The sequence below is a fragment of the Aulonocara sp. 'chitande type north' Nkhata Bay genome, linkage group LG10, assembly GCF_057382095.1.
Source record: "Aulonocara sp. 'chitande type north' Nkhata Bay isolate Kocher_YH1m ecotype deep benthic linkage group LG10, A_spYH_male_GT1.1, whole genome shotgun sequence".
NCBI lineage: Eukaryota > Metazoa > Chordata > Actinopteri > Cichliformes > Cichlidae > Aulonocara > Aulonocara sp. 'chitande type north' Nkhata Bay.
Window position 1 is genome coordinate 27,263,602 of NC_141353.1, and position 24,308 is coordinate 27,287,909.

General features: G+C 40.3%; 2 protein-coding genes across 14 annotated transcripts in view; one reads left to right on the plus strand and one right to left on the minus strand.

The window, feature by feature from the left end:
- Window positions 1–8,407, minus strand: part of LOC147321045 (uncharacterized) — a 33,027-nt gene extending 24,620 nt beyond the window's left edge. For 2 of the 13 annotated variants that reach the window (XM_086309347.1, XM_086309344.1), the window contains exons 1-2: window positions 7,672–8,407; window positions 5,953–6,435 (exon numbers count right to left, since the gene is read on the minus strand). In XM_086309347.1, coding sequence (XP_086165473.1) covers window positions 5,953–6,157 — 205 coding nt within the window. In that variant the 5' untranslated portion in view covers window positions 6,158–6,435; window positions 7,672–8,407. Of the gene's footprint in view, window positions 1–1,910; window positions 6,436–7,557 lie in introns of those variants that run through there. The other 11 variants (XM_086309343.1, XM_086309342.1, XM_086309354.1 and 8 more) reach the window with 11 other exon arrangements.
- Window positions 7,595–23,205, plus strand: kctd7 (potassium channel tetramerization domain containing 7). The gene is made up of 4 exons (XM_086309341.1): window positions 7,595–8,168; window positions 9,945–10,114; window positions 17,797–17,975; window positions 20,030–23,205. Exons 1-4 carry the CDS (start codon window positions 7,863–7,865, stop codon window positions 20,404–20,406), a joined length of 1,032 nt encoding a protein of 343 aa, XP_086165467.1. The 5' UTR covers window positions 7,595–7,862; the 3' UTR covers window positions 20,407–23,205.
- Window positions 23,206–24,308: the final 1,103 nt, after the last annotated feature.

The following is a 24,308-nucleotide window of genomic DNA, read 5'->3' on the forward strand; positions in this document are numbered from 1 at the left end:
ATGACTTATTCATTCTACATCATAGTTTATTATTTCCATCCATTGTGAAATGCTTTGGTTTCAGGTCTCAAGTTGTGGTCTCATTGGAAAGTCTGTCTTTCCAGCGGGCGGCAGTTTTTCCATCACAGCCCCACTGCAGCACCTACTGTTTCTCTGTGCGCTGATGAATCTTTGTTGCTATTTGTAAAGATTTTGTGTCCTGCTGCAGAGAAACGTGGACGTGTTCGGTATTTGGATGATGCCAAACATCGCTCTATCCGCTGTTATTCATTTAACGCCTTTGGTCCATGCACAGTAGAGTGAAAATGCCTGTTATCTAAATGAAATCTGTGCATTCACTTCTCATCTGATAAACAAAAATCCAACCGTATTGAGTCATTTAAACCACAATAATAAAAAAATTTAATATTACAGCGGCAACAAATTTCACATTGCCGCGCCAAAAATCCCGATGAAGGAAAAACTTGGATCTATCGCCATGAGCAATGGAGTGAACATATGCTAGAGGAAATTGGTGTAAAAATCTTGCAGTGTTTATAAATCTGGCAGCAAAAGCATGCATTGATTTTCAGAGCAGATCAAAAGGTTTTTAATGATCTCCAATATGAATATAGCATATAGCAACTTCCTGACTCTCAAAACTCAATGTAAAGTTTTTTAAGGAACTTTTTTCTAATGATGTAGGACTGCTGTCTTTACTGTTTTTATCTAAATGAAGCTTATGTCAAGCCTTCTCACTGAATATTTGCATATGTACATATTCACCAACAAATAGCTGTCCACTACTGCAACAAACAATACACCAGCTCCTATCTTCATTCTGTACATTTGGATTAATGATTGCGTTTTCATATTAATCTTTCATTCTCACTATCGCAGACCCTTATTTTAATTTCTCTACTAAAATTTAAACCTGGGACAAATGTAAGCTCTGAATCCTGAATGTTAGCATACTTTATGTCGTAATATTTAATAAGTTCTGACACTGTAATCTACATCTGAAGTGTTTTTTTCTTTATCTGGCCCATCTGTGTGTTTTTATTCATAAAAATTAGCTGCTAAAATGTACGTTTTTTCTTCGCTTTCCTCCTGTTTGTATCCAAATGATGCATTTGTATACTTTTACTGTGTAAAGCTTATCCCATTACTTATTTCCCTCAGTTGCCAGCAGATACCCAGACATAAAGTACTTTACTTACTTTTTGGCACTAAATACATTTGGTACTTTCAAGCAAGCAGTTTAAAATATTTCCATTGACTTACTATTAAATTAATACAGTCTTTGAATAAGCAGAAATAAAACCATATAAAAATCCTAATTGTGATTTTTTTTTAAAAATCATAAGCACCTTATTGCACTTAAAGCAGCAGTAAAAGTAAGAGAGTTATATCCTGTCAGAGAATTATAACTTTGGACCGTCATTAATAATGTATTCATTAATGCCTGTGATATTTTTTTTCCAATCTTTTAGTTGAGGTGCAGATTTTTTTATTTTTATATATATCCATTCTTTAGCGGTTTAAGGAGCAGCATTTCATTTTTAGGAGCTGGTCACATCTTTTGCAGGTAAAATCTTAAACTTTCAGATAAATGTAGAGGATGAAACTACTTTCAGCTGCTCACTTATTCACAGCAGGTGGTTCTACATGTTTGATTGGGCCGGCTTTTTATGCCAGTTCCCCTTTTGGACACAACCCCAAAATCAAATGGGGATCTTTCGTTTAAGCATTACACCATTGAGCCACCAGAGAAATGTAGAAACCAGTGAAATCATGATTTGGATTTTTTTGTTCCAACATCTCATCAGATAAAAAAATCCTTTACATATCGATGTTATACAGCCTTAATTGTAAAAAAATAATAATAATAATAATAATAATGTGTTTTATCTGCTGTGTTTCTGTGTTACCTTCTGTGGTCCGTCTGTCTTCATTCTTCTGCAGTTTCTGGTAGCAGCAGCACAGTGACGACAAGCTGCGCTTCCTCTTTCAACACCCCCCACATCCGTCAAGCACTCAACTGTAAACTCTGTGTGGTTTGAAGTGGACACACATGCAAAAACACTCTCTTCAGCATTTTTTATTTAGAAGCAACAACTCTCATTGATATTTTTAAGCCGAATTCTTCAGCTGTTCTCACACTAAATGTAATCTTATGGTGGCACAGCAGTGCAATGGTTAGCACTTGCAAAAAAGTTAAACTTTCATCTGAGCTGGAACCTTAATGTGAAATTTGCATATTCTCTCGTTTCCGCCAGCTTCCTCCCACAGTCCAAAGACCTACACGATATGACTAAATGGTTGCCCCTCTCTCTGTGTTGGACCTGCAATAGCCTGGCAACCTGTGCAAGGCGTGTGCAAAGTGCACCCCTCCTCTGACCTCATGTCAGCTGATACAGGCTAAGCCCAGCCACATGACTCTGAAACGATAAAGAAAAAGGATTGTGGCTACCTCCAATGTCACTGGACTGTACAGTGGTGTGAAAACGTATTTCCTGATGGTTTTTCTTTCCCGTTTTTTGCATATTTCTCACATGCACTCTCTAATAATTTCCCTTGCTCTCAGGGAAGACGAGTAGATCCTGCCTTTGACTCTACCCACTAGTAGATCGTGCTTGCGTCCTGCCCTGCCGTTACTTAAGGACCTACTCAGGTGAAAACTTGCCTGAGTTAATGGGATCCTGCAAACAAAGGAATTGTGTTTTCACCTACTAAGAATCTAACATGACCCCCCGCCCTTTCTGCCACCCTATGCATCCATACCATGTAGTGATTTAAAATTAATCAGTATAATCTAAAATTGAATTGCACATTAAATAAACAGTATCTGGAGTAACATGTTCCCTACATGGAATATTTGTGAGTATCCTTGCTGCTGAGTATTTCCACCAGCTATAAATGTTCAACAGCGACTTGTACTCTTCTAATGAGGAAACAAAGGTGCGGATGAGTGGTGCAGTTAAGGAGATAAGGAATGGAAACACTGTTATTCAAAGACTGTGTCCTCTACACCAACCACTCAGGTTTTGTATCTGGTTTTGAGGTCAGTTACGACATCTGACTTTATCTTCTTCGGAGTCATTTTCATTAATTGCTTCTCGCTTGTTGTGCCCAAAAACCCATTTAGAAAATATTAACAGTTTTACAGTAATGTATTTATTTATGTAGTAATATTTCAAATAATAGCATTTATCGACATTTTATGTATATATTAAAGTAGTAATGTGAGTCCTGGTGCGAGTTATTTTGGATTTTTTTGCTTGTTTGTTTGCCATGAGTTTCTCATAGTATTAAAATATATTTGTTGTTTTATTAGTAAACAAAAAAAAAGACTTAAACAACTAAAAACGTTGGAACAGAACTTCTGTGTGGTTTTAACAACTTGTTCAGCTTGTTTTAATAGCTTAATGCAGCCGTCACCACCTTGCCATCCATGACATCATGCAGCAGCCACACACACTGAGTCAACACGTGTTAATCATGTGCCACATTTCCCAGAAAGGCGACAGGGAGGCAGAATCAGGGCAAAACCGTTTCTTTAAACTAACTTTAAAATGACTTAAAATAACTTTTAAAATGGCTTTTGTATATTTTGGGGTTTTTGAATTATTTTAAATATACCTGAGTTTGCCTTTATTACTTTTCAAAGTGTTTAAAGTTTTGTTTTGATTTCATTTTCATTCTTAAGTTTCAATTCTCGTGTCTGAGTTTTAGTCACCAGGTTGGTTTCTAAGTTTCACGAGCTGTGAAACTCGTTCACTAACCCGCCTCCTGCAAGAAAGTCGGTCAGTAAGTCAGTAAGAATTTTCCCCTTTCTATGCAGAAAGGAGATAACCAGCAGGCGCTGAGCTAAATTTTGCCCACAGTCCTGCCCCCTTTTAAAGTTTATTGCCCTCTGGGAAATTCCTATTTTGGCAACTATCAGACATCAGTTATTAAAGACATCGACAACAAGTGCAGCAGTAATGTCAACACAAAAAATAAAATAATACTATCTGAAAGTGACACCTATATCATACCTGTATTTGTTCAACAGAGTTATGCTACAAAGTATAAAAGACCAGTGACAAAACAGACCCTAGCTTTAGCATCGGGACAGGAAAAAGCACAGGTCAGAATAGGAAAATGCTGCCTCAGTAACAAACACAACAGCAGATGAGAGGAGGTGGGGATAAAGAGAGAGAGTAACACCACACCACAAGACCATGGTAGCTCTGCCAGGGCTGTCACAAGTCTTTAACAAGTCAGAAAATCAACAGATCCTCTTTTATTGTTTGGTGAGGGTCTTTGTGAGTTCCTGATTGGAGGAGTGACTTGCTTGTTACTGGGGAGTGTTGCTCTGAGCCTATTTCTAACCTGACGACACAGTGTGAGCTGGTTGAAGCAGTCACATAACCAGTGTTGGTCAAGTTATTTGAAAATAGTAATTACTTCTCCAAGAAAGTAATCCAATTACTTTACTGGTTACTTATTTTCAAAAGTAATTAGTTACTTAATACTTAGTTACTTTTTAAAAACATGATACACAAGCTGAATACATTCTAAAGCAATAGACCTTTCATCCCAATTCTACTTTTTCCTCATAATCTATCATATAAAATTCAATCAACAGTCTCTTTTTAAAACTTGTTTTATTAGTTTTAATCTTTTAACTTTATGCACATTGCATCAAGCAAAAAATAAATGTGATATGAATGATATAACAGTCTTTGACTTGAAGAAATTTGTTTAACATTTAACCTATCTTCGCATATTCAAGCATATAAAATAAAATAATTTTTTGTGTTTACACTCACTCTTTCAAATAAATGCAAGTAAAACAGAGCAAAAAATAAATAAAATAAAAGATTCAGTGGCACTAAGTCCTGTTGCTCTTAAATCTATTTTCACCTGTTTAGCGGGAGTGGGGTCGGTGGAGGTTTGCCCGGTGCCTCAGCGGGTCATGTCAGTGGGGGGATCTGGGGGCTTGCTAGGTGCTTGCTCAGATTTTTCGCTGTTTTTGGCACTTTTTAGGGGAATCAAACTCAAAGTAATGTTCAAACGTTAAAAGCTGCATGGTCGTACTTTCTCCCGCACTCCATATTATCCATTGTTGATCTAACACACGTCTGTTGCTGCCACGGATGTCGCAGGCTCGTATGTCATTCTCATGAGACTCTCACAAACAAATCACGGTTTAGTAATGCAGTAATAGTAATCCTTTACTTGAAAAACATAATCGGATTTCAGTAGCACATTACTTGTAACACGTTACTGCGCATCTCTACTCATAACTTTCTAGCGGGGGTGGTAATTATTGGTAATAATAGTGGAATGACACCATGGTAATATGGTGAATAACATAGCCTGCATGGTCGTACTCTCTCTCAATATGCTGAACTATGAATTATATATTAATCATTAGTTATTATTAATATCACCTTCGAAAACAATATATAAAGATAAACTTCAATTAGCTTTCAACTTTTATAAAAATAAAATAAATTAAACTGCATTTTGCATTTTCCTTTTAAAACGTCTTCTCATTGACTCACAATTATCACAGTTATCCAGACATTACACCAAGACTCAAAAATGTTTTATAGTTTCATCTTTCATTTGGAGGTCCTTATTTTATTTACCATGAATAATGATTCCAGTGTCACTATAATATGTTGCTATATTTGCTTTGTGACAATTCCCAGTCTATGATTTATCATTCAGTGGTTGCGTCACACGTGTGGGTTACTTTCAGATTCCACCAAGTTGTCAGTAAAAGCAAACAAAATCTCTAGACAGACCAGTTAATCATGTTAATCATCAATCCAATTAAGTTGCATTATCTATAAAGATGCATCTCCTTGGCAAATGGCCTGTATTTGGATAGCGCTTTACTTAGTCCCTAAGGACCCCAAAGTGCTTTACACTACATTCAGTCATCCACCCATTCACACACTGGTGATGGCAAGCTACAGTGTAGCCACAGATGGGTTGGGGTGCACTGACAAAGGCGAGGCTGTTGGACACTGGCGCCACCGGGCCCTCTACCACCAGTAGGCAACGGGTGAAGTGTCTTGCCCAAGGACACAACGACCGAGACTGTCGGAGCCGAGGCTCGAACCGGCAACCTTCCGATTACAAGACAAACTGCCACGATCGCCTCCATCTCCTTGGACATTTTGTGCTGTTACAACTTCAAATACATGCTGGAAACAAGATAGCGTCACGCGACGAAGTTAAACACCTTATAACAAAGGAGAGAATGGGTGAGAAAGGAAAAAAGAATCTGGAATCGTTGCTTCTATATCATATTGCAAAACAGTGATTGACATTGATATTTGACATGTCATATGTGGGGAATGACACTAAAGGATAAGCAGAAAGTAAAAGTCAGGGCTTGAATACTCACACTGAGGTAATCGAGGGGATTGGACACAAGAGGGTAACTGGATGCAGCTGAAACCAATAGGGATAAGGACACAAGAGAAGCAAGACTGAATGCATGACACAGGAGATGAAAAGCTAAAATAAACTACAACTCAAGAAATTAAATTGTAACCAATAAACCAAGAACTGGACAGAAAGCTAAAGATAAAAAACAAAAAGCAAAGCCAAGCAGTGGCAGTCCTTATCTGGGGCACCAGAGATAAGAAACCATGAGCTCTTACCTTCATCTAAAGGAAGAAAGTAAAAGAAGAATATGCACAGACAAAAAAATCTACACTGAAGAAATATGGAAGAAATTAGCTAAAACAGGAGCTGGAACATGAAGGTGCTGTTAGAACTGTGGCCTGTTCGACCATGTCTCAGGGAGTGAGGGGTGTTGTTATCCTTCCTGCTGTTTTGACCAGATTAAACATTTTCCTTTGAAAAACTCTTGTGGACTCTATTGATTTTTTTTTCTTCCAGAGATTAATATTAACAAATAATGAATGCAGAGAGGTGTATAAACACATAGTGAGTGAAAAAGGTAACTGAAGAAGAAACATGCAACGCTTTATAAAAAAGGAAAGTTTTAAGCTTGATCTTAAAAGATGAGATTGTTTCTGTCTCCTGAGTCCAAACTGAAAGCTGGTTCCACAGAAGAGGGCCCTGAAAGCTGAAGGCTCTGCCTCACATTCTACTTCTAAATACTGACTGGTCAGTCAGTGAAAAAAAACAACAACAATAACAACAACAAAAACAAAAACATTTTAAAGAAAGTACGTTAAATCCCATTTCTTTTTTGAAAACTAACTAGCTAAAAATAAATAAAATATTCAAAGAAAAAACTTCAAAAACAACATGTAAAGATGAACTTCAATTGGCTTCCAACTTTTAAAAATAAAATTTAAAAAAAAATTAAACATAAATAAATAAAATATAATATTAAAATTAAAAAATAGTAAAATTTGTAAAATAAAATTGGCAAAAATCCAAGGTTCAAAAACAATATTTAAAGAAAAATGTGAAATATTTTAATAGATTTTTTTCCTGAAGAAATGTTTGACATATAGTTTCAGTTACATTTATAAAAATAAAACTGCAATCAACATTATAAGTTTACTGAAAAAGTGCTCATTTCCAATCTCAGCGTACTTCACTCTCTTGGCGTGATGACGACGTGGAACGTCAGAGTACGCACGCTCCAAAAACCTCACGGTCCCCGTGCTGCTTGCTAACGTCGGGATTAAATTTTCATCTTTTTCCTACCTACACGTTGCTGTCGCCGGAGGCGGGGTACCGCTTCTTCCGCTTTCGCTCCGGTGAAAGCCGGACTGGCAGCTGCTCGGGCCACACCCTCCGCTCCTGCCCTCTCCTTTTTCTTGTTGTTTTCTGTACCAACAGTCGCGAGCTCTGCTTTGTGTCGTACCTGCCTGGCTGAGAGCTGGCCCGCCGCGCGCATGCAGCAGAATGGCTCGAGCGGTTCCAACGGCTCTGACGGTTGCAGCAGCAGAGAGCGCCAGTCTCTGTCCTTCAGCCCGCTGCCCGCCGCTACGCGGGTGAGACGCTTCATTCAGGAGAGACGGACGCTGCCTCTACCCAGAGTGATGGTGGTATTCTCGGCCGCTGGGGACACCGAGAAACCGGGCGATGCCATGTCTAGCTCGGACTCTGTGGAGGACGAGTTCCGAAAGCCGGCCTCCCCTTCGCCGAGCCTGACTCTGAGCACGCCACTCCGCTCCTCGCTGAACACCCAGGAACAGGAGGTAGGCCTCTTTTCCATGAAAAAAAAAAAAAAAAACAGTGGCACAAGCCACCAAACAACACAGCTTCTAACATAAAGAAAACTCATTAAACACCAACTGCAGGTACACTCTCATAAACATCCCGTTAATTATAACCACCTTATTACTACCAAATAACAACACCGTGCTGATGGGTATACATATTTATCCAGAGGTCAGAGGCTGGTTGAGCTGCTGAATCCTGTGATGATTGGCTAGCAATTGTGTCACATGACTGATGGAGCTAAACACAGGCACAGCAGGTTAATCATCTTAACCACAGGCTGCTGAGACCTGCTCACACAGCAAGATTTTCTTAATCTGCAATAGAAAATAAAGTAATATTCATTGTCTTATTGCACTTAGTGAAAAGAGTGTTCTTGCTTTCATCACACCAGCCCTCTGCAGTTTGTCTTTCATTACATCAATAAATGTTCTCCGCGCCTTCCTCCTTTGCTCTTACCTGGCAGCTAAACATGCTGTATCTGTTTTCCAGTATATCCACTATCCCTCAGCTGCACATACCCAAGCCATCTTAGCCTTGCCTCTCTAACTTTGCCTTTTATGTCATTTAAAGCGGCTGAGAAATATTTTAGTTTCAGATCATCAAGCAAATTGCATGTTAAATAAAGATAACCCAAGTAAATACAAAATACAGTTTTTAAATTTACTTCAAACTATCCAAACCAACCTGGTCTTATGTGAAAAAGAAATTGACTTCCTCCCAAAAATCATAAATTAACTATAATAGTCAAAGATGTCAAAGTCAAGAACATCCGAGAAACAAAGTCACTGACATCTATCATTCTGGGAAGGGTTACAAAGCCTATTCTAAGGCTTTGGGACTAACCACAGTGAGAGCCATTATCCACAAATTTCAAAAACTACTCATCCAGCAGGTCACAAAAGAACCCAGAACAACATCTGAAGAACCGTGGGCCTCACTTGGCTCAGTAAGGGTCAGTAGTTGATGGAACCATGAATTCTGCTCTCTACCAATAAATCCTGAGGGAGAATGTCCAGCCATCAGTTCATGCCCTGAAGGTTAAAAGCACTCTGACTTACAGCAGGACAATGGTCTGAAACACCAGAAAGTGCACCTCTGAATGGCTGAAAAAGGGCAAAATGAAGGTTTTGGAGTGGCCAACTGTGGACTTAAAACAGATTGAGATGCTTTTGCATGAGCTTAATCAGCCTGTTCATGCTGGAAAACCTTCCAGTGTGGCTGAATTTAAAACAGCCACACTGGAAGAAGAGACCCCAAAGAAAAGTGGGTTAAAACTCATCCACAGAAAGACTCACTGTCAGTTATCACAAACACTTAATTGTACTTCTTGCTGCTAAGGCTGGCACAACCACTTATTAGGTTTACTTTTTAAGACAGGGCAGGCAAGTTTGGATAACTGTATTTCCTTCATAAGGGAAATCATCATATTAAAAAGACATTTTTACTGCACCATACATTTTAAAAATAAATCTTCATCAGCTGGAAAGAACGTGATTTAGAAAGTAAAGCTGTTGATGGAGACTGAACCTGACCAGTAAATTATTAGAAGATCTAAACAAATGTAACTGGAATCTCAGATCGGTTCCAGTACATTTTTTGGTGTAATATCACATTTACCTTGGCCTCTTAAAGCCTCTTAAAATGCACGTGGCGAATTTCACTGGAAATATCTTAAAACCTACTTATGATTTGCTTTTTTGCACCGTAAAATATGCATTTCATTTTAAATCTGTCGTATTTCTCCTTTTAAGTTTCCAGAGGTCATCTCTCTAAACGTCGGGGGCACATACTTCACCACTCGCCTGTCCACACTGCGGCGATATGAGGACACCATGCTGGCTGCCATGTTTAGCGGCCGTCATTACATCCCACGCGATGCAGAGGGGCGCTACTTCATCGATCGGGATGGAGCTTACTTTGGGTGAGATTCAAGCAAAGATATTACCATCATTATCAGTGCTGCTGCCTGCAGTGATATCTCCTTATGAGTTTGAGGAAGAGGAGGGTTATATGTGGGAGTACAAAGTTTTTAAAAGGCAGCTTAGTGGAGGACAAACTTTTAGTTTTTGAAAGGTTCACGCTCTGTGATCTGAAGATTTTCAAGCTGCTGCAGACAGCTCATTATATTCTGACAGGTCTCGGTGAATCAGGTATTCTGTGAAATAAATTGGTCTCTTCTGCTAGCACTCAAAGTTGATTTACGTATCTATTTCTGTGCCGCTGCTTTTTCTTATTTGTTGCTTATTTCCGAAGATATAATGTCCATACTGAGATTGTATTTGTGATAGGATGAAAATTGCAGCCTCTGTCACAACTAGGGCTGGGCGATATATCGAGTTTTTTAAAAATATCGATATATTTTCATACGAGATATAAGATGTGACAATATCGTTTATATCGATATAGTCTATGTTACGTTATAATTATACTTGTGGAGCCGCAGGTTTGCCTCTCTTTCGTCCACTTTTGTCTCTACGCAACGTTACTCTGCCTCGCCTCTCCTTCACTGAACACAACTCCCCCTCCCCCATAGCTTCACCTGCAGGCAATGACAAGATGAAAGCGGAAAATCTCCGTTAGCGAGTTACCGTGCGTGGGGCTGGACGGCGTCAACGTGTTAGCGAGCTAACCGCGCTAACGAGCTAACCGCGCTAACGACATGCAGCCCGGAGGAGCTGCACGGCCTAAAATCCTTTCATTTTCTCAAAAATCGACAGCGCGCCTTATGTATGAATTCTGGTTGTGCTTACTGACCACAAACCGATTTTATGTGGTACACAGCGCTCAGCAATCTGTCAAAAAATGTTTTAATATGACTTTGCTAAGCTACGGAGCTACACCGCTTGATGTCGGAGGATTACGGCTACCGGGGAGGAGCCTCGCGGAGTGATACGTACTGTGTGTGTATAAGGACCATAAATGGCACCTGTTCAGAGACGTGGTGCAGCTCTGAAATCTGTCTCTTTGTTATTATGCTCAGCGTCTATTAGTTTACATTTTGACTGCACAATTGTGAGCTTTTTGTTATGCACAAAAACAACATTGTTTTCTTTTATTTATGGACCATGATTATTTAATAAATGCTGATAATTTATTTTTGAGTAATTTCTTCATGTACATCTACGCTGTATGTAAATAAAAGTGCCCGTGTGACATCTGGGACACAGTGTGACTAAGAACTCTATTTTTGTTCTTAACTTATGGCTTTAAAAAAAATATCGAGATATATATCTTATATCGCCATCCAGCTAAAAAATATCGAGATATGAATTTTGGGTCATATCGCCCAGCCCTAGTCACAACATAACACTGTGGCCTTTAGTTAGATTGCTGTCATTTTAGATTATGGAGGGCAGACAAGTTGCGAACAAAGTCAGCAGAAAAGGACTGAAAATGTCATGGATGAGTGGTGCAGAGGGAACCGAGATGCATTAAACAGAAAGAAAACCTTTATTTATCCGAAGAAACAAACTGGAATCAAAAGTGAGCATGAAGGGTGACACTTTCAATAAACAGGAAACGGCAATGGGGGCATAAACAGACCGACAGAGTCACACTGATTACACAGTGAAACCACTGTGAAGATTAGAAAGGCCACAATAAGAAGATGACAAGTACCAAAACTCAATGTCACAAATACTAAAAATCCATGACAGAAAAGGTGTGGCAAATTAAAAAGAAAAAAAGAGAGTTTACTGTTTAGACATCTCTTATAAAAAACAACCTCAGCAGAGTTTAACAAGACTTTACTGAGATCTGTAAACTCTGTGTTTCACACATAGGTCAGTCATTCTCCAGATAAAATAAAACATGTCTGAGGGGATAGCTGCTTCTGTTTGCTAAGGAAAAATTAGTATTTTTCAGCTAGTTGGTGAATGGTTGCTAGCTGTTGCAAAGCAGTAAAAAATTTGCGATTGCTATGGTTGGAAGCAGATTGCTGCAGTCTCCCAAAGTTTGCCTTAAAGATGCCAACTTCTCTGCAAGCACTTCCCAACTACTGGTGGACCGTTAGTGAAACTTGAAAACGTGCATTGCAAAGTGAAAACTTGAAGGTTTGCCTGCCAAAGTAAAAGTTGCCCCTTTTGAAATATTTTTGCTAAAGCAGTGAGGCTTAGCTTTTACTTTGAAGGTGAACAGTCTCTGCAGAAGAAGTTTTTGGTTTGGCCAGTTTCCCCACCGACTGGCCTCAAGCCCAGGCAACCATTTTCCAATCAATTAAGGAATACATATTTTCCCTAGTGACCAGAGGTTGCCAGGCCAGGTCAGTCACTGGTCAATAAGCCTGCCTGAGTGGGGCTTTAACAATTGAATTTACAGGCAGTAGCACCCGCTAACAACCATGGACCAGCTGGCCAGGAAAGACATAATTTTCCTTACCAATCAATAGTTGCCACAGGGGCTGGGGTCACCAACTGGTCTCTAGGCCTGTGGCGACTGGAGTCTTAATTAGACTACCTGATTGGTGAGTATTTTGGTGCCTATTGGTTAGCTAGCTGCCTGCATTTTTAGACTAGTGATAGCTGTTAGTAAGTATTTTATCTGGCTGTCAGTAATCTGTTTTTGCATTAAAGAAGAGTTTGATGTGATAACTAGGGTTTTTTTTTTGTGTGTTGTGGAGAAAAGCAGGAAGGCGATGCTCTTTGTACAGGACAGCACAAGCATGTTATTGGCATTTGCTGTAAGTGCACGCAGACTGTGAATGTATGCAGGAGCACATGTGGGAATGGAATTATTCGCAGATACAGTCCAAGTAACCTGTTTTTTGGGGAAAAAAAGAAAAACAGGCAGTAATAAAAAGCTCAGTGACACAGTAGCTGGGAATGTAACTCTGTCCTAGTTTTAAGTGGAGCTGGAGCCTGTCCTCTCTGACACACAGTGAGCAGTAAAGAGGCAGAGCTGTGGCCAGGAGAGTCCTTAATAAAACCACCTGATCGACAAGTTTACCTGTTTGTCTTGAGTTTAAATCTCAAGACAAACTGAGTAAACAGAAAACACATTTTTAATTCTACAGTTGGAAAGCCCAGCAAGAATGCAACGAGCATTATCCAGAAAAAAAAACCCACACAGGGAAGGGCAACTGACACTGTGACAAAGAGCAAAGGATAACTGAAATAATTTTTACTGACACTTAAAAAGGGAAATAGGGAACAGCTGGGTCCACAGGTGAGACTAATCAGGGATAATGAGACAAAGGAAGTAAAATTAAACACAAAGCACAAAGGACACATGACTGCCAAAATAAAACAGGAAGTCAGTGACTAACACTTAGAGAAGACATATATATATATATATAGAAGAAGATGGGTCGGAAAAAGCTAGGAAAACTAACATGAGTAATTATACCAAATAAAACCCAACAAGAATTCAAGTGGAGAGAAACCGAAACGGAGAACTAAAGGCTCAAGAGATATGAAAATCCAATCTAAAATCCAATTTATACCACCAGGAGGGCGAGAACATCATTAGACCCAGTACACACCCACAACCTCAGCTGTTCACACTTCTACAGGAGTCTAAAACCGAAGTCAAAAAGAGCATTAGACTCATGAGTAAAACAGTCAGTACTCCCCCTCCTTCACCTCATCACGACTCACTGTTACTGTACTATTATTGTTATTATTATCTACTGTCACAAAAATCTGGACAGACCTGTTTTGCAAACTTGCACAAGCATAAATACAACTCGGGTTTTTTTAAAACACGTTTCTCTTTAACTCATTTTATTTTTTGTATAGTCATTACTTGTACTTTCTCTTTCCAATGTTTGAGTTCTTATTTTTTAATTTATGTTATTTATAATGACTTTTTATGACTGCTGTGTGAAAAGAATTTGGCAAAATAAGAATTTAATCATACAGTATAAACCCCATGTTTTTATTTACATGCACGTATGACCATAAAAGTACTTCTGTTATTTCTAAATATAACAATAAACAACCTAAGAACCAAAATAAAACCCTCAAATAATGAACAAGAATTTAAAGGATTACACAAACTTTAAATTTGCCGTGATACTAAAGCTACAGCTATTTTGCATATTTACAGTAGTAGTAAAATAAAGCAGGAATCGTTGAAACCAATAGGCTTCATCCTGAATGTACAAAAGGTATTTCAGTGTAAAAGACGGCGCACCAGCACTATCATCCCCAGAGCCGTCCATTGCTACAATGGAAAAGCTTTAAATATGAATACAAGAGCAAACGGAGTAGATGACTTATGTAAGATAAGATAAGATAAGATAAGATAGAACTTTATTAATCCCTCGGGTGGGTTCCTCTGGGAAATTCGACTTCCAAAAAGCACAGCAACGACCGAAGTTACAGTTACAGAATTGTTATATATATATATATATATATATATATATATATATATACACACACACACACACACATATATAAATACAGAGACAAATATAAATAAAATATACAAAGGGGATAAATAGAATAAATAGGAATAAAAAATAAAAATACAAGTGAATTGCACATTTCAAGTATTGAGTCTATTGCACTGTTGACTATTTACAAAAAGTATTGCACAAGGTATTGTACAGTGAGGTGAAGAGGCACTACAGCTTAGTTGTTCCCTCCTTTGTCCTCCTGTTTCCCCTCCCTCTCCCCTCCAGAGAGGAGTTAAACAGTTTGATGGCGTGTGGGACAAAGGAGTTTTTAAGTCTGTTAGTTCTTGTCTTGGGGAGAAGCAACCTGTCACTGAACAGACTCTTCTGATTGTTTATGGCCGTGTGCAGAGGATGCCTGGCATTGTTCATAATGTCCATCAGTTTCTTTAATGTCCTTTTCTCTGCCACTGTCACCAGAGTGTCCAGCTTCATGCCGACCACAGAGCCAGCCTTCCTGATCAGTTTCTCCAGCCTGCATGAGTCCTTCTTTGCTGTGCTGCTCCCCCAGCACACCACAGCATAGAAAAGTACTCCAGCAACCACCGACTGGTAAAACATCCTCAGGAGCTTCCTGCAGATGTTAAAAGACCTCAGCCTCCTGAGGAAGTACAGTCGGCTTTGGGCTTTTTTTATACAGGTGCTCTGTGTTGCATGACCAGTCCAGTTTATTGTCCACCCACAGCCCGAGGTACTTGTACTTGTTGACCACCTCCACCTCCTCCCCCTCTATCTGAACCGGCAGTGGACCTTCTCTGGACCTCCCGAAGTCCACAACCAGTTCCTTAGTCTTTGAGGTGTTGAGTTGCAGGTGGTTTGTGTGACTCCATGCGACAAAGTTCCTCACCAGACTTCTGTACTCCTCTTCCTGATCATCCCAGATACACCCCATGATGGCCGTGTCATCTGCAAACTTCTGAATATGGCATAATTCAGAGTTGTAGCAGAAGTCAGAGGTGTACAGGGTGAAGAGAAGAGGGGACAGCACAGTTCCCTGTGGTGCTCCTGTGCTGCTGACCACAGTGTCAGACGTGATGTTGACCTGAGCTCAGTGCTGAAATGTGTGAAGAGGTGTAATTAAAGATTTAAAAACACAACTCGATCAGCTTGAAAGGCAGAACATACAGTAACTGCATAAAGTAATAAAATGAAAACTTCAGAGGGTGCTGGCACTGCAGGCTGCACACGCTCAGAAGGAGCCTTTTCATTTGGGATGTTTTTAGCCAATTCTGTGCTCTGGTTCCTATTGTCTCGCTGGAAAATAAATCTTCTTCCAGGCTGCTGTTATCTTGTGCACTGCAGCAGCTTGTCGTCCAGTATTTTTCTGCATTCAGTTTATCCTCTTAAGTTCACAAGCCCTCCAGGCTCTGCTGCAGAGAAACAGAAGGAAACCAACTTTTCTGAGTCAGTGTCTCTTAGTGAATCTACATAAAATATGCAGGATGAGTAAAGGAAAAGACATACAGCTATATGAAGAAGGCAAACAAACATGTATGTCTCAATGGCCTGACACCTGGTGTGTGATTACTAGGACATGCTCCAGCACTTTAAATTGGATTCAAAATTCCTGTCAAGATTTCAGTATTGCTAAGGATTTTCTTGACTTGGTACGGCAGTGGCACATCTGGCTGAAAGGAAAGTAATGATGCAGTCACACAATCATTTTCCTCTGCTGTGGAGGCGTTTCTGGTCAACGATTTGAGTATTGTGCACGACGTTTTATTCCAGAGGAAAAGATGCTGTGTTCAGCATCTCCAGGTGATGATGAGAGGTGTGCTACGATCTGTCTGATTTGGGTCAGGTGTCAGTGGTTTTTAGGATCACTCAGTAACACCAAGTGGGTTTATTTTAGTTTGATAATCACTACCTAGATCACACATGGGCAAAGTATGGCCTGGGGGCTGGGACTGACCCATGACAGTCAAGATAAGTGACTACATGAGTCTTTAATGCTTTTTAGCTATGTTTCAATGCAGTGTGTTTGATCAGGGCAGATTAATTTAAACATGTATACAATTATTTTAAGTGTAACCAAATTTTTCTTCAGTTGTCGACTATGTGACCCTTTTGCTTTGTATGGTCCTCTGGAAAAAGTGTTGCTACTGGAAGATTTCTGATTTCCTTTGCAGTCCACTCTTACTATTTGTATTTGCCACTTGTGTTTGAGCAGGCCTTGGTTACACAAAGCCTGTGTTTGCATTCAGTGTTTGCATTCAATCTCACAACCCTCAGCTATCATGTTTACCATTTAGAGTATTAGCTTTTAAATGTATCTGCATTTGTAAGCAATGACCAGTTGCACAGAGCAGATCATCATTAGACATTAAGGTTGACGTGTTCCTAGACTGGATACCTATTGGTAAATCTCATACAGGGACACTATTTAAGCTACATTAGCCTAGCTTGAGGTGCTGCAAGCTTCTTTGAAACCCACCTCCACCTCTGCTCCTTCTTTTACATTGTTTATGATATTAGTCAGTGTCACATCTGTCAAATAACCATAATAATCTTCTTCTGATATGTGTTGTCCTGACTGAAGGGCATTCAAGAACACTTTGTGTTTCTTTTTTTTTTTCTGCCTTTTACATTATTCCAACACCTGAAGACCTCATATTCAGGAACTGGTCACCTGGATGCAAGGAAATAGTTGCCAGGACTGTGTTCAGACAAAATGAGTTTTATGTTTTGTCTCTGATTAGTAAAAACTGATCTTAAAATAATAAAAATGGCATCAGGATGTGCCAGACTCAGCTGAGGGTTACACATTGCTTTCACAGTTGTTTATGTGAGCAGGATGCTCATTTGCTGTTTCAGGCATGGTAACCTTAATATTGTCTGCTTTGTGCACAGTGCTCCAGGCACAGCAAGCTATTGGAAAAGGATTATTGAATATTTTTCTGCATAATATTTGCCATTTTGTACATTCATCGTTTAACAGATTTTACCCAGCAGGGCTAATCAATATAAAAAAAAACAATAGTTTCAGCTTTCAAAAGAGGCAACAGTGACAACAGAATAATTACAGCCGGCTGTGTACACCATTTAAGTTGTGTCAAAGCACAGAAGGTGATCAATAATCTATTTCAATCAAGTGTTTCTTCCTGTGGAAGAACACTCTGCATATTGAAAAAGCTCAAACATAACCAGTGACTGCTGGGATTTAGTACTAAGGCTTTTTATCAGTTTATCAATGGCCTTTCCATCCAAAGGGACATCCTGAACTTCCTCAGAGAAGGCGAGCTTCCTCACCGTGACAGAGTGAGAGCGGTATACAGAGAGGCTCAGTACTATGCCATCGGCCCGCTGCTGGACAGCCTGGAGGACATCCAGCCACTCACAGGGGAGAAAGTTCGACAAGCTTTCCTCGATCTGCTGCCCTACTACAAAGGTATCTGGGGAAGTCTGTCCTTCACACATGCAACCTTTGTGAAAGAAAACTTTTCAAAGATGTTGCAGACTGTAATAATGCTGTGACAGCTACACACTTAACTTTTCAATGTGTGTGATGTGCACACAGTGTAAATCATATGCAGTGGAAGCACATTCTTGGGTCTCTGCGACTTCTGAACCAAATAATTACATTTTAGAGCCTCAATATTTAAAGTGTTGTTGTGTTTTATTTCATTGTGTTGAAGTCACCCCATGCTCTTTAGATTAACCTGGCTGTCGTTAGCATTTAAACCCTCAGGTTGTTATAAGTAAGCTGATAGGGGTGTAAAAAAAACAAACAAGTAAATGAATCAAGTCTAATATGAAATTTTTATTTGCTGAAGGCTGAAACAACTTGATGAGATGCAGCTCCTGATAATGAGTTTGGCATATCCTGTGTGAAGTGTAAAGTGTTGTTCGATTAATGGAAGCGAGAATGGCCTCATACCAAGGAAATGGTTTATTTATAAGATGTGAATTAAGGTTCATGTAAAATAAATACAAAATATGACAGGAAGAGAAAAGGAAGCGGAGAGGCTGTACTCGGGCAGATTTATTTAAAAATGGAAGAAAGCAACTAGATTAGACAGTGATTTGAGTCAAGACTGGTTGTGTCCCTAATAAAACACATGCTTTCATAAACACATAAAGTGAGCTATTTATCTGTGGTGCACACAAAAAGCAAATGAAGTGTCTAGAATAATACATATAAAAATAAAAATCCATAAACTCTACAGACTAAAGACTCTATTCATTTTGAAGTTACCGTGTACCATGGGGAAGTCATGGTAACTCTTGAGTCTTAATACGTCATAAATGTTCTGTCCTACAAAAGCCCGCTGTTAAAAACACATGAAATATTTACACTGTTAGGGAGTAGAGTAAAACTTTAATGTCCCCTTAAGGCATTTGCTTTGTAGGCAATAGTCCAACACAATACATACACACTTACAGTACATATGGTACAATGTACAAAGCTGTTACCATGAATCACGAGGGAGAGAATTCAGAATCTGAACCTGGTGGTGCTAATTTGATGAAAGTCAAACCTTTGCACTGATGCAATCGTCTGAAGCTCATCATATAAAGGATGCTAAAGGTCGTTAATGGTGGCTAATATTATAGCACATCTTGACGAGTTCATCCAGTTTGTGCCGGTTTTTGCACATACTGACCCACAAAGGCTGCAGATTACTTTGTGCAAGTGCGAGTCATTCAGCTGTTATTATTGGTATTATAATTGGTATTGGTATTATAATTATTATTATTATTTAGATTGAAAAGCATCACAAAAGGCACAGGTTCATGGCAAAAACAAACACAGACATTGATTTTGGTGTTCATAGCTTTTTCTTGTCGATAAGAAGAGGTTAGGGAGTGAGAAAATGCTCGTGTTCTCGCCTTAGTCGACTTAAAAGAGCTCACAGATGCTGTTGCCAAGTGACGACTAAAACCAAATGACGTGCTGACAGTTTTCCTCCTTGAGGAGTCTAAATGCTCTCACTTAGAGAGTTAAAATCACTTTAAGAAAGATGAAAGATGGCAAAAAATTAAAGACTCTCCTGCTGTGGAGTAAATCATCTGCTGTGGCGTTGCCTCTGACAGCGAAGCAGTGGTCACGACCCCGATCACAGAGGAAGCAACAGTCTCTCAGTTCAGCCAGCTCAGCAGTCGCTGTTATAGAAACATCAGATGCAGCCGTACAGCAGATGAGAACATGTATGATACATGTTTATCATCCCAACAATACACATAAGGAAATAATTAAAGAATGGGGGAAGAGGGAGACAGGAAGCAAAATTAACGCAGGACACAAAAGATAACTAACCTTCAAAGTGAAACAGGAAATATCCAGACAAACACGAATAGTAAGACTTAAGGGACCAAAGAGGTACAGAGACAGTGCAAAGAAATGAACTACTACAAATAGTTATTATTTCTTTTTCTAAAAAACTGTAGCTAATTATCTAGCTCCATCCTGTGTATAGATAAATGCTTCTGTTCTCATTTCAGACAATCTGGAGCGTATCGTGGAAATCGCTAAACTGAGAGCCATGCAGAAAAAGGCGCGGTTTGCAAAGCTGAAGATCTGCGTCTACAAGGAGGAGATGCCCATCACGCCGTATGAACGCCCTCTTTTTAACTCTCTGCGCTTCGAACGCTCGGACAGTGAGGCCAAGCTCTTTGAGCATCACTGCGAGGTGGACGTTTCCTTTGGACCGTGGGAGGCGGTGGCGGACGTTTATGACCTGTTGCACTGCATCGTCAGTGACCTGGCCGAGCGCGGCATCACCGCCGAGCAGCAGTGCATCGGCGTCTGTGATAAACACCTCATCAACCATTACTACTGCAAGAGGCCCATCTACGAGTTCAAGATCACATGGTGGTGAAGCTCCATGGCTGATAGGACCAAAGAGCAATGGGATGGATGTTTCACTTTTAACTCAGCCGATACTGGTTTTTGTATTGACGTTGCCAGTGTTTTGTGCTGATGTCTTAAAAATGTGACCCTTTAAATCATGCTGTAAGTATTCAGTTTCCCCAAGATGTTTTATATTTTCCTTCTTGTTCAAGATCTATAGCGTCTTAAAAGTACTGTAGAGAGTACCATAACACACCTAACTCTGGTGGCCTCTAGTTTAACCTCTTACCTTGATTCACTGGTGTGCAGGTGTGCTGCAATAGATCACCACAGGTGCGCACGTGTGATACACTCATTAGCCTTCAAGATGAGGTGATGCTTTCAGTTAGATCAGTTAGATTACTGTTCAGCCTATTAATAGGTTACTATCCACAAATTAAATTAGGCTGTTTCTAGCAGTCTAAGCAGACATCCCCAGACCTACCTCTCTCCCAGCCACCTCCTCCAGCGCTTCCTGGGGGGACACAGATTTTTCCAAGCTACCCGAGAGACATAATCTCTTCCATTTGTCCTGGGTCTGACCCGGGGCCTCCAGCCTGTTGGACATGCCCAAACACCTCACCTGGGAGGCGCTAGTGAAATGCTGGAACCATCTCAGCTGGCTCCTTTTGATGTAGAGTAGTAGCTTTACTCTGAGAAACCCACCCGAGGGTCTCAGCATTAACATTGAGTGAGAGACGGGGTACCCTTGGACAGGCAGTCAGTGGATCAGAGGGATAAAACAGAGACTTATGCTCACATTTACACTTACAGCAAATTTAGAATCACCAGCTAAGTTAACAAGCTTGTCTTTGAACTGTGGCAGGAAACTGGAACACCTATGAAGATGTCACACAAAAGGCCCCGTGAGGTTGCTCTCAGGTGGCAGCACTGACCATCGTAGCACCAACCTGCACTTTGGTCATTTTTGGAGTTAATGTATTTAATTAAATGTCAAAGCAGGAAATGTTTTGGCCACATACATCATACCTATTGTTTATTGCATGTATACTCAGAGTTATTAACAAATGATGAAGGAAATGCACATCATGCACAAATGGCATGGGTGAAAGGCAACCTGTGTAGCTGAAGCATATCTACTCTGTTAGACACATGCGGATGGATGGATATAAATTTTCTGATGGAAAGATTCACTTCACTTTAAATGACTAAAGTAATCAACCTACCTTTAAAAAGGAGCACATTTAAGTCATGCAGGAACTCTGAGACCAATATGTACAATTATGTATTAAACATAGAAAAATAGAAACAGTAGTGCTTCACGATCAGCTGTGCACATGTAGCATGCGAGCAGGTGGATTCCGAAGGAAAAAAAGCATTGTTTCCTAACATGGATCAATTTGAAAGTACGGCTGCTTCTGATGTAAACCGCTGATCGCTTCATATTTAATCCACATGGCTTGCCGCATTGTCTGTTAGACTTACAGTTTTAGGAAACATCAGCCAATGAAGTCACAAGTACACCTGTTGTACTCGCACCAGGTGAGGGTGAGTCCAGTTTGTTTGCTGCGTGCTGTGCCAAGGTGCAAGTAAGTGAGCCATCATTGCACTCGGGCACATTATGCATATAGTGTGATCACCTATCTGCACTCCAGCACAGACCTGTCAGTGCTTCCTCAGCGACAGCTGCATCCATGTGAGGACAGCCTGTCACCACTTTCCCAATTATGCCACCAACAGTTTTACTTGTGCACGGTGCCCCTCGCGTTCTCTGCAGCCTTGCTTCCAAACACTGTATGGGGATGAAGTTTCTCTTTTACAACAGAAAAAGACGTTGGGGAAAAAACGTAGGATGAAATGCTGGTAGTTAAGGCGCCAATTACAGTAGTCTGCATCTGTGCAACCTGTAGTTATATTTCTAGGACACATATATCACTCGATTAAGGTGCGTCCCCACAGGATAAGAATGTAGAAAGTCACTGACATTCAATGAGAGCGAGGGATAACATTGATTTAGTTGTGACAGGGAGCATCTGAAGCCTTGTTATCACCCATCAGCTACAAAGCGATAGACAGTGAGGAAACTGTTTCCTGTGTGGACGACCTAAAAGATAGCAGAATTTCACTCACCAAATCTAAAACCCAGACGCGGTCTTGGATTAGCAGAGATTATTTAATTCTATTAAAAATGCTCCAAAAGCCTCTAGAACAACACAAAGACCTTTAAGAGGTCGAGTTCAGTGAATACACTTAGTGAAGGTCAAGCCACGCCCTGTACAGTTGATATGAAGGAGGGAAATATCCACAGTTAGTGCCAACCTGTAAACATATTAATGCTGTGAAAGTGGGTATTTTATAATGGGAGTCTATGGGGACTTTTTGCCTTTTGGAGGCAGCCTCAAGTGGCCACTTGAGGAACTACAGTTTTTTTCCACTTTATGTTTTTGGTTCATTTTTCAGCTCTAAAGGTTGCTGCGTGATTTTAGCTCAGCTGAAACTCAGCACTGTACTTACTCAGGTCCACAGAAATTTACCCGCCAAGTTTAAAAACAGTTAGTATTAGTATTTAGTATTTAGTATTTATTTATTTATTGTCATTGTCAAGAACAATGAAATTGCGTTTGGGGCTTCCATACAACCCAAAAAAAAGAAGAAAATAATAAATACCCCTTAAAACCCAAGTGTACATATTTAACCCAGTGTGACTCCAATGCAATAAGACAATCCTTAGCAATAATGTTCGTAGAAATTCAGACAAAGACCTGAGAAACATGACAAAATACAACAATGCAACCCATTCAATATTATTGTACTGTGAGATATGATATCAGATATGATAGTTATCTATTTAAGAAAGAGGGGGGGGGGCAGGAGGGGGAAGAGAATAAAGATATGATGCACCAATGCAGACCAGTTCATTGCTATTAAGAAGTTGGATATGGTTATTGTCCGTGAGAGGGGGGCAGAGAGTTCAGGAGCCTCACAGCCTGTGGATACAGGCTGTTGGCCCGTCTGGATGTTCTGGCCTGTATAGACCTGTACCTTCTCCCTGAGGGCAGCAGATGGAAAAGGTGGCGCGCAGGGTGATGTTGGTCCCGCAGGATACTGTGCACCCTCCTCAGACAGCGAGTGGGGAAGATATTACTGATCTCTGGCAGACTTGTTCCAATAATTCTGCCAGCTTCTTTCACCACCCGCTGGAGTGCTTGCTGATCGGCCTTGGTGCAGCTGGGGAACCACACTAGAAATCCATACGTCAGAACGCTGCTGATGGCACAGTTGTAGAAGTTCAACATCAGAGATCTGGGAATGTGTGCGCTCCGCAGTCTCCTCAGGTAGTAGAGGCGCTGTTGGGCCTTCCGTACAACTGAGGTGATATGGTTGCCCCAGGACAGGTCCTCGGTCACAGTTACCCCCAAGAATTTAAAACTGCTCACCCTCTCCACCGCCTCACTGCCAATGAAGAGAGGCAGATGGTTGTTATGACCCCTCTTCCGGAAATCTACAATGATCTCCTTGGTCTTTTTGGTGTTTAAGACCAAGTTATTGTCGTGGCACCATGACTCTAGTTGTTGCACCTCTGTCCTATAGTTTGTCTCATCATTGTTGGATATAAGTCCGAGCACTGTAGTGTCATCTGCAAACTTAACAATGAGATTGGACGCGCAGGAGGAAATACAGTCATGGGTGAAGAGAGTGTATAGCAGAGGGCTCAGAACACACCCCTGAGGGGCACCGGTGTTGACCACAAGGGTGGAAGAGGTGTTCTTACCCACTCTGACACTCTGTCTACGGTTAGTGAGGAAGTCCACAATCCAGTTGCACAGAGAGGAGTTAAGTCCCAGTTGGTGGAGTTTGGGACGGAGTTTGTATGGCCGGATGGTATTAAAAGCCGAGCTGTAGTCTACAAAGAGGAGCCGTGCATAGGTG

Coding starts and splice junctions, on each gene's coding strand:
- kctd7 (XM_086309341.1), top strand. CDS start 7,863: ATGCAGCAGAATGGCTCGAGCGGTTCCAACGGCTCTGACGGTTGCAGC. Junction 8,169..9,944: donor TGAACACCCAGGAACAGGAG/GTAGGCCTCTTT, acceptor TCTCCTTTTAAG/TTTCCAGAGGTCATCTCTCT. Junction 17,976..20,029: donor TCTGCTGCCCTACTACAAAG/GTATCTGGGGAA, acceptor TTCTCATTTCAG/ACAATCTGGAGCGTATCGTG.